The 17,664-nt window shown below is 55.9% G+C and overlaps 2 protein-coding genes across 2 annotated transcripts; both read left to right on the top strand.

Moving 5' to 3' along the window:
* The first annotated feature begins 896 nt into the window (after nucleotides 1-896).
* Nucleotides 897-3,628, top strand: B0T15DRAFT_52476 (uncharacterized protein). Its single transcript, XM_062868795.1, has one exon. It carries the CDS (start codon nucleotides 1,091-1,093, stop codon nucleotides 3,437-3,439), a length of 2,349 nt encoding a protein of 782 aa, XP_062726632.1. The 5' UTR covers nucleotides 897-1,090; the 3' UTR covers nucleotides 3,440-3,628.
* Nucleotides 3,629-13,819: 10,191 nt separating this feature from the next.
* B0T15DRAFT_52191 (uncharacterized protein) lies at nucleotides 13,820-17,574 on the top strand. The gene is made up of 4 exons (XM_062868589.1): nucleotides 13,820-14,324; nucleotides 14,384-15,505; nucleotides 16,155-16,898; nucleotides 16,955-17,574. The coding sequence occupies exons 1-4, from the start codon at nucleotides 14,057-14,059 to the stop codon at nucleotides 17,098-17,100; spliced, it is 2,280 nt and encodes a 759-aa protein (XP_062726631.1). The 5' UTR covers nucleotides 13,820-14,056; the 3' UTR covers nucleotides 17,101-17,574.
* Nucleotides 17,575-17,664: the final 90 nt, after the last annotated feature.

Here is a 17,664-nt window from a genome sequence, read left to right as displayed (position 1 = left end):
TTTGTGTCGGCTTGCACTGCGCACACGAGATAAAAGCCGCTTGAGCGGGTTATCTGTGGAAAGAGCAGAAAACGGAGCTGCCGGTGGGACACTCTACCCCCAATAAGGCAACGGTTCATCGGCGTCACAAACGGCAGCCGGCGTCCTCGACCTGCATGGAAGACCTGCCTCAGCCCCTGTGTGACGATTAGCTACGGAAAAGCAGAAGAGAGACCCCTCTTCAGACACGGGCCTCGAGCAGCACAAGCTGCAGGTTGAAGCTTGTCGTCGCCCTGTCCTTCGCCCGGCTTGTGCGAGAAAGAAGGAAGTGGGGCTGAACCGTCGCATCACGCAGCGTGGTAGCGCATGCTGGTAGAGAAAGTCTCAATTCCGACGGTTCGGCCATGATTACGAAGTGATGATAGGATCCATGCTGACGGTGCGAGGGCAAACTTCAGGCAGACATCCGGACTCCACTTTCGGCCATTCCTTGGAACGAACGAGCCGGATGTTTGGGTAATTTCAAGGTTGGGCGATACTACTACTAGGTAGTACATGAAAGTCTTCAGGTTGTTGAACCCCTCCAAACCACAAGACCCTGGGACCCCGCGATCCCCAAGGCCACCGGCCCTACATCCTTCTCACCGTCTTCGCCCTTTTCCCTTCGGTCACTCTCAGCTGAACTCCACTGTCAGACGTGCTTGGGAGAGCTTCCAGACCTAGAGCAAGGGTAACTAGGAAGGCGACCCAAGTTTAAGTACATTCCAGCCGCAGAGCTTACAATCCCGATTGCCCCGCCATCATCTTGAACCCCGCCCTGGCCCTTGACAGACCCCCGGGGCCCTTCCCACGCTGCGCCCCCGACCGGCAGCAAGACGCACACCACTTAACCGGCCACTTGCCCCCCTCCAAAATTACCACCGCTTCCGCTTCGACAGTCACCGCTCTTTCCCCTTCTCGCAAGCACCCAGAACTGAGTCGGCCCAACGCTGAGTTGACATCACATCGGCCCTCCCCTGTCTTCTCGGACCGCAGTTACTACTCAGCGTGAGGCAAGGCCGGTCGGAAACTATCTTTCTTCTACAGCCCGGTGGGATCTTGCCTCGGAAACATGGCCGACCCTGCCCGGTACAGATACGCGGACACAGCGGGGAGGCGATCGCCTCCCCTTTACAACCCCGCGCGCTCCTCGATGCCCGTCACCAGCGGCGGTTACAGCTCACTCTACAGCGGAGACCTCCATGCCATGTCGGCATCACACCACGAGGGCCTCGCCTCCCGCGCCCCCGAGGAGTATCGCACAAGCGCAATCCCGGTCAGCACGACCACCTATGCCGTCAGGAAGGAGCTGGTGTCGAGGAGCACTGGCGTCCACGACAGCACTCGTGTCCACCGCGTCACTGACGACAACTCCAAACGGCCCATCATCGTCACCACGAAACATCACCCGTCGAGTCCGCGGTCCGGAAGCCCGCCACGCCACGCCTACCGGTCGAGTGACGAGGGTCCGTATTACACCCAGCCTGCGTCGTCTATACCCCGGAGTCGCGTTACCAACCACCCCCCCGCCAGTGCCTCCATGGATGACGAGGAATATCAACGTCTGAAGGACAGGACTCACTATGACAGACTGGAACGCCGTGGCGGGGATCCATACCGTGCTCCGCGGCCCGGCTCACTCTACGCCGGTCCCAATCATCGCATCAACACGCTCGAGTTTGACGAGGAAGGGTATGAGTACACGAAGCCGAGTGATCTTGCCAGATATGACCTTGACCACGATCAGCGCCGCAGGCCTCGTCGCGAAAGCCTCGATCGATACTATCGACCAACTGTGAGCATTAGCACAGACCTGGCCAGGCCATTTGACCAGACCGACCGCCGTGTGCGGGGCCCGCCACCCACGGCCTGGGGCCTCGACAAGATCAACCGGCCAGCAGCCGGCGGCATTTACGAGGGAGCCGGCTCCCGTATGCCACTGCCTCCACAGGTCCCTCTCGCCCCTGAAGCACGGCCGCTCAACCTGCTCGATGCGCTAGAAAGCCCGAGAGAAGAACACCGAAGTACTCGCCCTGTGTCTACGTATCAAGACGACCGGGATCGGCTAGGTCATCGCGGCCATTATTATTATGACGACGACTTGGCCTCAAGAGACACACGGGACCGGGATCATGATTACTATCAGGACGACAGTGTCACCGCCCGTGGCTTCGGTATTCGAGTGAGCTCGGACGATTTCGAGGATCGTCGTCGGCCTGCCGAAAAGCAATACCATGACGGACGCCGCGAGCGCCGGGAGCCGCAAGGGCGCTATGAGGTCCGCGAGCCAAGGAGGCGATCGGATGACGACTTGGAGGTCGTCAAGCATGAATATGATGAGCGAGATCACAGAAGGCGTCATGATCGCGATTACGTGGTGGACGGGGAAGCCAGACGTGATAGGAAAGAAAGGAGGTCTGATGACGATGAGTCCGACAGCAAGAAAGAGAGACTCCGCGACAAGGTTGCTGCAGGACTCGGCATTGCTGCCGCCTCTCTCGGTGTCGGCAGCGCTGTGAGAGGCACGGACGACAGGGATCATGAGGACCGGTCTCCGTCTAGAAGGCATAGACACGAAGAGACTGGCCGCCGAGATCCTGACGAGGTTGACTCAAGAGGCAAGTCCAGTCGCAGGGAACCTCTGCTAGGTGACGAGGAGTTTGAGATAGTCGAGTATCCAAGAGATCGCGAGAGATCGGAAAATGGGACGGGAATGGAGCCCGAAGCTCGTGGATCGAAGAGAAATGGCGACGCTGAGGCTCCGTCGTCCCGGGAACACTCGGCATCCACCGACGATGATGGAAAACCCAGGACCCGCCGGCGGCATCGAGATTCCGCGTTCGACCCCAACGACACTGCCGCGCTGGCTGAAATGAAAGCCCGGCTGGCCGCACTGAAGGCGGACGAGGCCGCGAGAAAGGCGGAGCAGGCCGGTGGCGACGGCAAGGAAGTAGCCCCTATCAGGGAGCACTCGCCGGAGCGGAAGCCGTCGCCCGTCGAAAAGCGCGATCCCGACGCCGACGCTTCGGCGTTGGTTCCCAGGGACAACGAGAAATCTCGCGACGAGAGGCAAGTCCGGGTCGTGCCTCCACCAAAGGAGACGGAAAAGAAACCCATCAAGGGCATCCTCAAACCGCCGAGACCCCAGTTCCCGGAGGAGCCAAACCCCGTCCGGGAGGGTGTCGCCCCTCACAAGGACGACAAGACCAAGGCCAATGTCCCCCCCGGAGCGAGGTGGACCAAAATCAGCCGCAAGATGGTCAACCCCGAGGCGCTCAAGATCGGCAAGGAGCGGTTCGAGGTTCGAGATGACTTCGTCATTGTGTTGAGGGTGTTGAGTAAGGAGGAGATTCAGGCTTACGCGGCAGCGACCGCAACCCTGAGAGGTACGAACATGCAACCCGATCCCTGTCGTGTATAAGGCAAAAGCGAGGGTGGATGTATGCTGACGTGCCACGGGACAACAGAACGCCGGAGGAAAGAGTACGAGCTTGAGATGAAGGGGGAGGGTGAGCGCGAGGGTGATCGTGATGACGATGACGATAAGAAGACACGACACCGCCCACACCGACGAGATAGAGACGATGATGACCGCCGAGATCGCGATCGCGAGAAAAACCGGCATCGACGACACAGGTACGAGTCAGACAGTGAGGTTGATGATGATAAGCATGATGAGGGAGCACGCCATGGTGGTCACCATAGGTCGCACCGCGACTAGGGGATGGAGCTGGATACATGAGCCATGATCTGATGACTGGGGTTTCCCTTTGGTTAGATGTATGTTTTGGCTGGTGAATGGGACCAGGAAAAGCAATGTTGTATAAGGGACATGCTTGGAAAATCACTGGCGGCGCTATCTGTGAGGAGGAGACTATCTTATGGGAGTTGGTTCCTAAGAGGTTGGAGACACTGGCCAATGATGCTTATTTTCGGACTGAGTTATGGAGGGTAGAAGGCGTAATGCAGAACATCTGGCCTTACAAATACACGCCCTGAACCCCTGCCGTGGTTGCTGTCGGTTACCTGCCGCTTCGGTGCATCGACGCTGGTAGGGAGTATGTTGGCAACCGCAGCCATGGTGGTTCCCCCCAGAAGACTACAGCTATGGGGCTTTATCTTGTGTTGCGTTATCTGCATCCCGAGGGTATGGAACTCGGCGAGAGAGGCCGGGACATGGTGGATGATATCTATTCTGATATTACTCCCCGACCCTTTTACCTACTAGTCCTTGAGGAACAAGGCAGGGTGATTTGAGGAGGGCCTCCCAGGTTAGAGCTTGAAGGTGGACTGAGGTTGAACTAATCATCTAGTGTGCTAATAGCAGCTTTCCACGGCTCGAGCTACTATAGTTACGTGGTGCACAATCAGGAGAGCCTGTACCCGAGCCACATCTGTTGTTGATACATACTGGTGTGACCTGGTTCAAGCGAGGCCTGTCAACCAGGCGCTGGGAACATGGAACCCGACGGTCGGGGCTGTCTTGCTTCGGTTGCTCACCGAGGTTGAACACCTAAACAAGGGCGTTGAACAGGCAAAATCCTCGTCGTTGCCCGTGCAGCTTTTGCCCGTGCAGCTTTTGCCCGTGCAGCTCCCTACCCAACTCCCCTGACCGCTGCATGATCCCGAAGCTGCATGGTAGTTGGGCAGGGAAGACAACAGGGACCGCGTCCCAGGCTTGGACGGAATGGCATATCGACAAGGCAAGGCGCATTCTTCTTATTACACAAATACATACATGTAGAGGTACTCTTCAGTACTCTTTATAAAGCAAGATTTATCGAAGCCAGCATCGACGTTGGCACGTCGGGCAAAGAGCACACTGGTTGGTGTAAGGTTCTCATCAGTTTCAGGGCCTCTGTGATCGATGTCTTCGAGACCATTCCAACCTAAATCAACGTTCATCTACGCCACTGATCGACGCCTGTGTGTTCCGTATCACGAACATGCTGGTGGCTGAAGGGTCCGCCTAGGGTTTTCGCTCTCGTCCGTAACCCTCAAGTGGCACTCGAGGAGGATTCCCGAGATAGCAGACGACCACACTCTTCGCGAGTCGCCGTCCTTGTTGGCGACTGCTGGGTAACTTACTCGCACTGTCTTTCTCTGTACCCGAAAGCTGGCTGAAGCCACCGATGTCCAATATCCACTCACATGACCACGCAAACCGATCGTTGATGATGACTCTAGCTTGCGTTGCGGGGAAACCATGGGAAAAAGACGCCATGACTTTCCTAGCCAAAAGAGTTACCTCTTAGCATAGGTGGTTAACAAAAGCCGGCCGATCCGAGCGTCAGCCCAGTACGGACATCTTAGTGTAATCCCTCGGTGATCCCGACGACGAAAGCGAAAGGGGGCTGGGGCTGCTGAAGCTTTGATTGGGATTTTGAGACATGAGCGTTCCTACCTTACACAGGTACACAACAGACCTTGAATTCTCTTATTATTTAGCTCCTGCTGTTGTAGTGCGAAATGGGATGTCTCGGCTGTCGTCAGCCCGCTTCCCTGCACACTGTTTGATGCCGGCGACGTTGAGAAGTTTGAGCCACTCACGACGACGGATACCTTAGGTACTGTACTTCCCAAGTGGACATAGAGCATGCTCGGTAACCTACCTCCTTGGCGCATTGTAGATTTCCATTGGACCCAGCCGGATGCTGAGCTCTGAATTCTGTCACGATGACGATCACGTAGCTCCTTCCATTGGTGGGTTCGAATATCGAAGCTCTCGCACAACTATCCCACACAGATAATTCGGCCGAGCATCGGCCTTGCGCCCGTCAGAATGATAACGATCCGTATCATTCCCCAGACAGCATCATCATCCGGACGGATGCGTACGGCGGACGCTTGCCTAATAAGGAAGAGAGCTCAATGCTGCGCGCGCGTCCGGAAGATGCTGTACTAGTTTAACGTGAACAGGTAGATTGACAAGCACCAGCGTCTCATCGCCGGGATCTGCGGGGAGGAACAGCCGACTACGTACTTCACACAAAGTCTGATGATTGACTCATCAATTCAAAACGGCTGATGCCCTCATTTCCGCATGTTTGCTGGTGGTTTTGACGTTTGTCAGCGCCCCCTTGACCATGACAGCATTGAACACCCCTGAGCTTCCCCAATCTCGGCAAGGGTTCGCTTGTGGGACGGCGATGCAACGGGCAGGGGGAAGCTGCGTTTTTGTGCAACACCATCCCATGCGCTTTACCCTTGAACGCGCAGCCGGTAGAGACCAGGCTTTCTCCGACGCCCTTGTCTATCCGTAAGGCTGGGAATGGCAGCGGCGGGGGATCCATGAATGTTCCTGGTGCTGTTGGAACGCAGGCCATTGGCAACATCATCAACCTTTCTGGAAGGAAAGCTTGTGTACATAGGTTCTGGATCGAACAGGGGTTATTTCTCACGCTTTGAAATCAACGTAGGCTTCCAGGTACGAGAAACCAAAGCCGATTTGATTGATTTGGTTGTCTGCCGCCTGCAGGTGCTGGACCCACTTGCGCTGAAATGAGGCGACAGTTTTGTTGCTTTTCGTCCGTTCGTGCACCACGTAAGTTATCGTCGGCATTACCAACGGAATTAGAGACCGCGAGGGTAACAGTTGGCCATTGGTTTCGCCCGCGTTACCTGCTGTTGCAGTTGTGTGCTGGCGTATCCGTATATCCACTTTACATTATATGTGAAGTGAGTGTACGAAGTAGAAATCGACGTCCTGCCCAACGGCGGTCTGGAGTTCGTGGCGAATCCATTTCTCGAAATTGTCTCCGGCGGCGGAGGGACAACGCACCCGACCGGCGGGTACCATACGGTAAGTTACCTTCCGTATCCGCTTCTGGTCCCCTGACGGTTGGTAGTAACCTCCATCGGTACACAGAACTACCTACTAGTAGAAGATAGCGGAAGCCGTACCTGTGCCAGCGGCCTCACTCCACGGCTTCGAAGATGTGTCAGGTTAATGCTATCATGTGTTTCTCCAACCGCATAGCTAATCGAAGGGCCCATGGGTGATCCCATAGCGAGGAGATCGTAGGCCGACATTGTCCCTGGTGTGACGAGGGCAGGGGTTACGAGGTCACTGTCTGGCGGCATGCATGCGAAGCTGCCCTGCTTCCGATTGACGGACGCGGGCTCGGTGGGGCGGGTCAATTCACAGGTCACGGCTCGGGGAAGCTTGAACTTTGAAGAGCACACTACGCTGGTAACTGGTGTACTAAAAATGGACTGTTGTTCCACGCTGCTTTTCACGTCCGATGTAATCAGTTTTGCGGCAAAAGCACTGTGTCTGCTGAAAGAGCGACTCGAAGCAGCTTTCGAGACTTCGTGCCTGCCACAATCGAGACTCCAGTGCTCGACAGGATATCTGCATCTGCTTCTATGCTAGGGTCCTGAGGCTATGGTAGGCCAAGGTGTGTATTGTAGAGACTACAGTGTACATACCTTGGTAAGCTTGGTATGTGCATACACACGCCCTGGCTTCCCGCGTGGCTTGATAGATCAAATCGTGGGGTGAGGTCGGATATCCCATCGACACCACCGCTGCTCAGGGACTGCACCGTTGCGCTGTTTTGGATTCCCTGGAGGCGATGCGCGCTTCCCACAATCTCCGACCAGAGGCTTGTCTAGGTATCCGTATGTAGGTATTTGGTTGTCATGACCGAACACCCGCCTGGTTTGGGTCGCTCATCAGGCCGTTCATACCTTACCTGGTGGATAGCCAAGCGAGATCTGCCGCGCGGGGGTTGGTAGTAGATGCCGTACATATAGCTTTGGTATCTGGTGATAGGAACATTGCCCATACTTCATGGCGCTCCGGGCTTGTTATTAGCGCAGCGTCGAGACAAGCGAGGGTTTCTGGTCCCTAAAATAGAAACCGGTCGCCCATTTTGTCTACCTATTCGTTTCGTCTTGCTGTCTCTACCTATCAGACGTGTATGTACGCTGGTGACACAGCGGGAAAGCCTGCGTGCCCGTTGCATTACTGTACTGTGTAGACGCCGAAAACGAAGATAATGCATTGCGAAACGTCGATGGGGCGGAACTCCGACTTGTGTTTTCTGATCCGGGAACAGACTACACCACGTCCTCATTCAATTTCGCTACCCGGCCGAGACAAGAAGCCGGCAAGCTGAGTGTCGCCCATGTAAGCACCGTAGTAGCGGACGGAGGTTGAGTGGGTGCATTCGATTCAGAAGGAGCAATGGTTGATCGATGCGGTGAGAGACCGTGGAAGGACCACCGAGGTCGACTTTTGCGGTGAAGCTGGCACACTAGCCGCGATTGGTCAGTTTGACGAGCACCAAAAGCCCACAGGTTGGAAGGGGATTGCCTGTACGGAGTATGTATGAAGTATTTTGACAACACCGGCCTGCGGCCACGTTATGTCCTGCAGATTGAACGGCGCGACCTATTTACCACACTGGCAGATAAGATGCGTTTTCAGCCGTATTAGAACCACGCTATGTCGGGGACATCTCCCATTTGTCAACCCACGCCCGCCACTATGCGCCATGTAACTAAGGTACGTACAGTACAGTACGTTGATTCAGATGCGATGAGGAACGCCTTGCTGTTTGAAGGCTGTTTTCTATCCCGTCGTCCACATACCTATGCTGATGTATCGAGGCTCCTTGCCGTGGATGGACTGGCTGCCTTATCTACCACCCGACTCCGGCGGCTGTGGTACACATGAACTGCCCTTGCTGTCAAATGTCGTTCTCAACCTCACCTACCTAAGGTACCTTACCTAAGAGTAGGTTATGTACTGTACGATTACATCCATACGTCGCGGGGCAGGCCCCACGTCAAACCCGCGTTGCAACTGTGAAATGCATGAATTCCTACACGTGTACTTGTCCAACCAGCCTCCCAATCATCTCTTCACAGGTGCAGTCATTGAACATAGTGCCCGGGAGGTCAATGTTTTCTCCGTCGTTGTTATTGCCATTACCGAGCCTGAGTCTGTGCAGTTGCGTGCGTTGGCCGCTTTCGATGGTTTGGGCCTTAAGGTATATTATCATCTATCACCCAAATCTTGTTTGCAGAACTTTTCATTTCTTATTATCCGTAATCGACTGCTTTTGTCCCATGCTAGCTCAGCATACGCATTGTACAATACATCCGATAACTACATTTGTTTCGTTGAGCGCCAAAACTCTGGAAGACCCTGCTGGGAGCCAGGAAACCCTGTATGCCCATCGATCCCAACGTGCCGAGCCGGATTCACGTGTTCGCGTGAAGAAGCGTGTCTTGAGAAACGTCCGCACACATCCTTGCAAAACGGGTCGCGTACATAAGACGGCATGGTTCAAGGTACAGGAATATAAATACCTGCAAGCCATCTTTTGAATATCACGATTCCAACAGACGCAAACTTGACTTGCAGAAGCAAACAGGCTACCTATTCATCTTCCGCTGTATAGGTACCACACTGACCGGGCCTTCCGGGCACCCTCTGATGTGTACCAAGTTCTTCGGAACCACCAATCGCATCGCTGGGCAAATGTGCCGATCACCCCGGTGAGCCCGGGCAGCACGCTACTCCGTGGCAGCAACTCGATAAATTATTACAAGACCACAACCGGTAAGATGCTCTGTTTGTTTTATATGGTGCCCTTCCGTATGCGACCCCGTGTAAGATCAGGTACCTGGTAGTTACGGTACAGTTCCTACGTATCGAGGATGTTGACCGTTGCGCGAACCCTGGCTTCCCGAGTTCGCAAAGACCCCTGACCCGGATGGCGTGCCGCGCGAACTGGTGGCTCCTATCCAATGCAATCCATGATGGCCTTGTAAATTATCTGTATTTCCGTACTGTTGAGACTCGAGAGCTCAGTCTTGGTAAATAAAATGGACGGATCACTCACTCTGCGCTGCTTTCTCGTTTCCTCGCGGTTGATCTGCCATCTTGACCTGCTGATTCTCGATTGACGTGCATTTGGATACGTCTTGTAAAGCAGCGGATCCCAGGTGCCTACCCGGCTTTGTTCCGAGTCTTGTCAGCGAGGCCCCCGTCTCGTCTAACGGTCAACATCAATACGCTCTGTGTGGTCGACAGAGATTCTTCCACATTGTGCGACTTCACGTTGCCAGGTAAGAATTCTCTCGATCCACTGTCTTTTCAACATTGGCGTGCGAACCTTGGCAACCAAGAGAGAGATTGTTGTGCGCAGCAGGCGCGGTTTGCAGCTCAGCCACTGCGCCTCAAGTTGACTGCTCTAACAGTAAACTTCTGGTAATTGTCAACTGGCCGCTAATGAAAATTTCGGAATCAGGTCACCCACAATATAGCCATCCAACTAGGGTCAATATCGACCATCCGTCTTCGCTCACTTGGCTTGTCAAAACATACGAGCTTATCGACAGCCTTTCTGTGGATCAGCAAACCCGGCACGCTTGACGGCTCCCTCTCACTGCCCTATTCGCACCCCGAGACACTGAGGTGTTTTACCCGCCCCAGCCTTTTTACCTCTAATAACTGTGTAAGGGACTTAGTACCTTACTGAGGACACCGAAGAGCTCATCGTGTCGGGTGGGATCGTCAATCGGGTGTCCAAGGCCTGCTATTACTGGAGGTGCTATATACGGCATCGAGCTGTTCCGTTGTTTCCTGCGCGCGGCTGGCTCAACGGGTACGTAAACGCGCAATCTCGACGGTTCGACACTTGTCTGCATTCCACCTGCAACTCCCAACAGCTCTTCCCGGCTTGCCGAATCCCTAAACCCTATCGCACGCTCAGACGGCGCTTTGACTAACTAAGGTAGCCCTAATACGCGTGGCAAAGATTCGACGCGTCTTTCTCTTCTTCTGAAGTCATTGACTCTTCGCCATCATAGACGGAAGGTAAGTGCTCGTCCTCCGCGCTCCTTCATCCTATCCCGGCCACGATGCATCGCGCGAGCAAATCAGCTGGTGGTTTGAACTGCACATCGGCCAGGGCCCCGTGTCACAGCCAGCGCGATTCCGTTTACAATCTCGGCAATGTTCCACCCTAGCTGCCTAGCTTCCTCTCAGGGATCGCGTGAGATGGCTGCAATTTTGGACATGCTACCCTGCTGATGCAGAGACTCGGCTCGGGCCCCACATTCTTCCATCTCAAAACTTTCGACATGATTTCGTCGACTCCCTTTCGAAGCTGACATTTTCGACAGTCGGCTCTCTTTCGAGGCTACACAGCGCGCCGTCAATCTACCTCCCGGCATTGAGCACGACAAACCTGAGCGAATGCTTGTCCGCTTGGACGACAGCGTTGTTACTTTATCACGGACGACGCGTCTACATATCTATCGAAACAGGAGATATTCCACTGCCGCTCGAGTCGGAGCTTTTCGTGAGTCCTCCAACCGTCCTGTCCTATCGTCCGATTTATGCATTGAAAGCCCCTGCAAGGCCAGAGCAACTTGCTGGTTCGGGGATCCTGGTAGCCGGTGTACCGGCCGTCTCACGACGCGATTCAGCGGAGCGCAAACTTGTTGCACGGCTCTCGCGCTTCACAATCCACACCTCGTCAGGCCAATTTTCCCGTGTCTACCGCACGGCTTGCCCGGAGTCTTTCTCGCTGACTTGGCGTTGGATACAGAGAGCAGCAGCCCAAGCCCGAGTCGTGATCTATGGGACTGATGACGATGGCTCAACACCGGCAGGCAGCCCGCCAATTCAAGGAGGAGCCAGGCCATGACTCGGTGGTGAGTGCAACTTTTCGCTTTTTCTTTGCACCACTCCACTCATCACCGACACTTCCGCGTCGTGGTTTGGTCAATCGTCGGGCCACTTCCTGTGCGGTAGCGCCGCTGGGTTGTTAGCCTAACCTCGCTTTTAGATAAGTCTATCTCGAGGAGTGTGACGGCGCCAATCCGACGATATTGACCCTGGCTGGGCTTCGCAATTGTTCCAGAAAACTGCATGCCTGCCGCATCCTTGGCTCCAAGGGATGTGACAGTTGGGGAATTACAGGGGGCTGGCCTTGTTTCACCGGCAGCCAGGGCTCCGGTAGCATGCGGCAGGGGGCAGTGCCGGGTGCGCAGCGCGCTTCCGCTCTGAAGGGATCGATGCGCTGCACAATCCAGGCTCACTGATCAACAAGCATGACTACCACAATGTTTATGGATGCTTGCGTTGCATCCCACAACGGCCACAACGGAGAGATACTCATCGGCCCAGCTGGTGGCAGACGGTTGCAGACCGCATCATACCCCATATGATACCGTGTCGCGGGCCTCTCAGTTGCCACATCGCAGGCTAGACCTTCCATTCCTCCTCAGTGGTGGACCTGCGCATGCATGGCCGAGTGGCTAGCTAGGTAGGGACCGTGGTTCACCCCACGCACCGCCCCCCAACTGCCCGCCCGAGAGTCATGGATCGAAGTTGGGGAAACCTTGATCGAGTGATCGGTGCCCGGCTGGTCTTGAATTCTGCACAATTGTCTCGGCACAGTCAACTGTCGCCGTGCTGAGCACACGCGGGCATGATCTTCCTCGAGTGTTTGCGATGCTTTTTGGCACACAAGAGCATAGCAAGAGTCAGTTGCACCGTTGCCGAGTGGGGAATTGGAGGTATCTCTGGTGGGGCGGTGTTATCCCCTCATACATTGGTGGAGCCGCTGGAGCCACTAGCGACGCTAGCTTTTCCCACAGAGCTCCTGAGCGACTCGCTCCTGAGAGACATGACCCTCTGTCCCAGAAAGCCCCGTCCGAGTTTGGGCTTATCGAGCCCAAGCAGGATCCGGTTGTGTACGCAAGTTCCCCAGAGACCACCTCCTCGACTAGCGGTCTCGAGCGAGGCAGCCTGGAAACCCTACCGCGAAGGAGAAGTGTCCTCAGGACAAGGGGTGTTGAAAGGGAAGGCAAGCGCAAGTGCAGGGTCGGGGAGTTGGTAGGACCCACTCTCTCACCGCCCCTTGCACTCTCCCCCTCCCCACACCTCCACAAAAATCCAGAGGAAGTGAGGAAGAAAAAACGACGAAACGGAGAGCGCGCAAATGAGTGGCAGATGACAGAGCCAGCGTTGGCTGGAAAATGCAGAGCGGCTTGCCCCTTCGGTGGCTAGCCTCGGATGGCTATACTTCATTGGGCAATTGTTGTGCTACTCCGCTCCGCAGGTATCGTGCCATTGGCCATTTCATCTTCGGCGCTAGTCATCCGTTGCGCGTGTTTTCTTTCCCATGCCACCCTCCATTGGCCGTTGTCCGACCGGCCCTCCCCCGGCATTCCCCGGCATCCGTGGCGTACCTACACCTCTTGGCAATATTCTGCTGCGTTGAGGGCGACTGGGTTCCCCATGCTCGATGCTCGTCTGGCGGCACAAGGGGATTAAACCCACTGCATGCGCGCCTCTGTGCGAGTCTCTGAGCCGGGTATATCAGACTGGGCCAGCCAGGTATTGCCCTCCTCCCCTGCGTCCAGCTGGCAAGCTCAGGCAAGCAAGCATTCAGCAGGATCTGCTTTGTTTTGCAAGTCCCCGCTCACACCTACCCGTCCTCTCATAACCGGGCCACCCTGCAATAGCAAGGACCGCTTCTTAATTTCGTACCTGTCCTTCACTCTCCGCCGCGACACTGCATACTCGGTTAGTTAATGGCCCTGTCTTTTCTCTCGCGTTGCCAGGGGTGAAGTTACTGCCGGCAGCGAAGGCAGTTCCCAATACCACGCTGTCACAGAGCAAAGAGAAACCTAAGTGGGAATCTCGAAACCTCGGGAGACGGTTCCGAGTCCTTCATTACCCCACCGAGGTGGGTAGTATCGCCTCCCCTGCTTTGCGCAGGAGACCTGGGTGCCGCGTGGATAGGAGAAGCCCTTGTCCTACAAAATCCCACGCCAAATCCCCGAGGAGGCTAGCCCGCCTCACCCCTGGATCCCCTGTCATTTTTTCCAGGGACCCGACACGAGTTCCCGGTGACCCAGTCCTTGCACGCGCTCAAGCGGTCCGAGGAAGAAAAACCACAACACTCCCAGACGCGTCCAGGGCGCCCCAGAACACACACACACACACACACACGCAAAACATACATGGTTTTGATTTCGAGAAGGAATCCCTGTAACGCAAGGACTAATGGTTGTCTCCTCTATGCAGCATCATCACCAGCAGCAGGGTCCTGTTCCGCCCCATCTGCAGCACTCGCGGCCGTCCAGCATAGTTCAGCAGCAGCATCACGGCCAGAATCCAGCCCAGCCACAGCAGCCGCAGCCGCAGCATTCGGGGGGGTACTCGTACCCGCAGCAGGGCCAGGCCAATAGCTCGCAAGATCACGGGTTGCCGTACTACGCGCACCCAAGCCCGTACAGCACGCCGGGTGCAACTAGCGGGTATACGTCCGCAGGTCAGTGTTAACTTGGCACCGCCGAACCCGAGACCATTTGAGCTTACGCGCATCTTCAGATACCGGGGACATGATGGCTGCCGCAATGCCGAGGCCCTATCCTCCAATCACATACCACACGCCGCAATCGAACTCGCCGGCCTCTGTGGCATCGCCTTCGACCCATGACCAGCAAAGGAGCATGTACGGACAGCCTCCCTCACAACTACATCAACAACCAATGTACTATGGCGGTCAACAACAGTATTCCTCTATGCCGACCCAGGCAGCGCAGTCACCGTACGCGCAACATGCTCAACAGTCGCATCAGGCCATGGGTTCACAGCCAAGTATGATGATGTCGCACGGGCAGCCTCAGCACGCGCTCAGCCAGCACCCCTCGCAACACTCGCAATCAGGGATGACGGTTAGCCCGCGCCCGGATAAAATTGAGACACACAACATGGGCGGCCACCGGATGTCTGGAGCGTCTGCGCCCGTGGCCATGGGTAGCGCGTCATCAACTAGCCCCCAGAACTCGGCGCCCCTTTCGGCACCCCCCACCGGCTCTGGCGTGAATCCGAATGCTGCCCCGGGTCCAATCCCAGCCACTACCCCGCTCGTAGTGAGGCAGGATACCAACGGTGTGCAGTGGATTGCTTTTGAGTATTCACGCGACCGGGTGAAGATGGAGTACACAATCCGCTGCGATGTCGAATCTGTAAATCAGGACGAGCTCACGCCCGAGTTCAAGACAGAAAACTGCGTTTATCCTCGCGCGTGCTGCCCCAAGGAGCAGTACCGTGGGAACCGGCTGCAGTACGAAACCGAGTGCAACACTGTGGGATGGGCCCTGGCACAGCTGAACCCGCCGCTCCGCGGCAAGCGAGGCCTGATCCAGCGGGCCGTGGATAGCTGGCGCAACAGCAACCAAGATCCCCGCCTGAGGAGCCGTCGCGTCCGTCGCATGGCCAAGATGAATTATCGCAACAACAACAAGGCGGGCTCTACCACTCCGCACGTCACCCACATGCCTGCCCCCGGTGCTCCCGGCTCAACCGGCATGTCAACCCCGACTGGCATGGGCCCTGGCGGCACGCCCACCATGGGCAAACCGGGCCTTAATACCATGACGACCGCCGCGATGCACCACCACCACGATCCCCAACAGGACGGAAGCGCTCAGGGAGGAGACCAAGTCGGTATGTTTCATCACCAGATGGCCTAAAGCGCGCGCGTTGTTGTGATTAAGTGTGATACCTCTTCGAGCCGCCTGTTTTACATGTGTCTGCCTTCTTGTTTTGGTCGTATTTGGAATTTTTGGGAATTATACTCGCTCGTCCCTCCCTTGACCTGTTATATACCGGCTCGCGACCGTCCGACCTCCGAGCATCGTTTTACCTGGGGCGACAACAGGGACACCTGGTACAAAAGGAAAGATCTGTACATTACATTTTAGTCGCGTTTGCTGTTAGTTCGTTTTGCTGGTTTTCGGTCTTCGTTCAGTCGTCTGGCTGCCGGCAGAACGGGGGTTGCATTGCATTATCTAATGCTCTGCAAACTGGCACATCCATCAGCACTCGCTCATCACATATCAACCGACACCTTCATCCTCGTCAACCACCTTCCCTCCGAGTGTCCTGGACAGGGCGCCTGACTGAGATGATGGCACCTCGGGATGCTCGCGACCTGCATACATAACCTTTGCTGCTCTTGGTGCGCTATTTTGCTTCGGAGGTATCACACTTGACATAACCGACGCGCGTGTTGACATGACCCCGGCATAATGAATAATCGCGAGCGGATTTTTGAATGGAACGCCGATCAGCTGACGATTCTTCATGGTTCTAGGAGAAGGGGACTACGGCGACGACCAGCAACACCACCACCACCATCGCCAGCCCGCCGCCCAGCCCGGCCTGGAAGAGCGGCCTTCCCACGTATTCACTGGCTACGGTGCCTACAACGGCGCACCTCATGGCTCCTCATCCATGTCCGTCCACGATTCGCTCAGCGATCCCACTCACGGCAGCGGATCCGCCCTCGCCGCCCACCGGTCCAGCAGCACTCACTCAAAGAGTATGCGTGCCTCTCCCCACGACGGTCCTGAGGACCTCTTTCCGGAACTTCCCGACTCGAAGAAGCGCAAGTTTATCCTTGTTGATGACAATGAGCGTCAGAGCCGCCTCAGGGTGCGGGTGACTCTTGACGGGGTGGATACGCGTGAGATTCCCGACAGCTTCCGCAAGAGCAGCAGCGTCTATCCGCGCTCCTATTTCCCTCGCGAGATGCAGAGTCCCCCGCCCAGCGCAACGGGCAGTAAATTCTTCACTGATGACGCGAGCGATCTCGAAGATGATGGGACGGCTGATACGGAGGGCCGGGGAGCTGTGTATCGGAACAGCTCGAGGCGGGGTAGGACCATGGTCAAGGTGCCGCTACCGGAGCGCGAGGGCGAGGAAGGCGAGGTGGCGATCCCGCGGATGAGGAAGGTCTTTCGGGGAAAGGAAGTGCGGTTGAATGATCTGGGGTACCGGATGGCCTGGCTGCAAAGCAGAGTTTTTGCAGGCCGGACCGTCTTCCTGCAGCGAGCCTGTGAGCTATCCTTCCTGCCGCTCCTTTCTGAGACATTCTGTGCTGACCTGCTGTAGTGGACTGCTACAGAAACAAAACTCGCAGCGCAATGGAGTCAATCATGCAGGACGTCAAGGCGGCAGCACCGCACTACGAGACTCGCGTCGGGAAGCGCAAGTTCAACGAGTGGATGCACGGCGGTGAGAGGGAGGGTGAGCATTGAGTTCGAAACTCATGGTATACTCCTTCGCCGTCGCCACACTAGAGGAGCACCGTGATGTCGAGCTCAAAAGGCCACGGGAACATGCGCGGGCGATTACATGATCAACAACAACCACAACAATAACAACAATGAGAGACACGCAGCCACGAAGCACGTTCGATAACACTTCCTTCCATCGCCCCAGTTTCATTTCCCCTGATAGCTATTGGGGCGTGTTTTTTAAGGAGAATTCGGCGATGCTGCTGGCAGGAAGGGCTCGGCAATGTTGCTAGCTTGCACTTGGGGCTAATTTCGGAGAGTTAGCTGGCAACGTCGGGAGAGCAAGCTGTGTGGCTGCGTGGCTCGCTTCGCCTTTGGCTGGAGAGATCCCTGTGGGCTTGAGATTACCGGGCGCAAGCTGCGGTTCGTTGTATAGAATGCTTGCTTGCAAGCCATGGCATCACTGCCGTCGGATTCTAGGGATGTAAGGTAGCTATGTAGGTAACGAAATTGTCTTTTAAGTATAGGTATAACGCTCGTGGATTCAGTATTTGCTAGGCAACAAAAGATCAGGCAGCAATACGA

The sequence above is a fragment of the Chaetomium strumarium genome (assembly GCF_033439665.1).
Source record: "Chaetomium strumarium strain CBS 333.67 chromosome Unknown B0T15scaffold_1, whole genome shotgun sequence".
Classification (NCBI taxonomy): domain Eukaryota; kingdom Fungi; phylum Ascomycota; class Sordariomycetes; order Sordariales; family Chaetomiaceae; genus Chaetomium; species Chaetomium strumarium.
The sequence above is the reverse complement of the archived record's forward strand: the minus strand, read 5'-3'. Positions and strand labels throughout refer to the sequence as shown.

Coding starts and splice junctions, on each gene's coding strand:
- B0T15DRAFT_52476 (XM_062868795.1), top strand. CDS start 1,091: ATGGCCGACCCTGCCCGGTACAGATACGCGGACACAGCGGGGAGGCGA.
- B0T15DRAFT_52191 (XM_062868589.1), top strand. CDS start 14,057: ATGGTTGTCTCCTCTATGCAGCATCATCACCAGCAGCAGGGTCCTGTT. Junction 14,325..14,383: donor TAGCGGGTATACGTCCGCAG/GTCAGTGTTAAC, acceptor GCGCATCTTCAG/ATACCGGGGACATGATGGCT. Junction 15,506..16,154: donor TCAGGGAGGAGACCAAGTCG/GTATGTTTCATC, acceptor TCATGGTTCTAG/GAGAAGGGGACTACGGCGAC.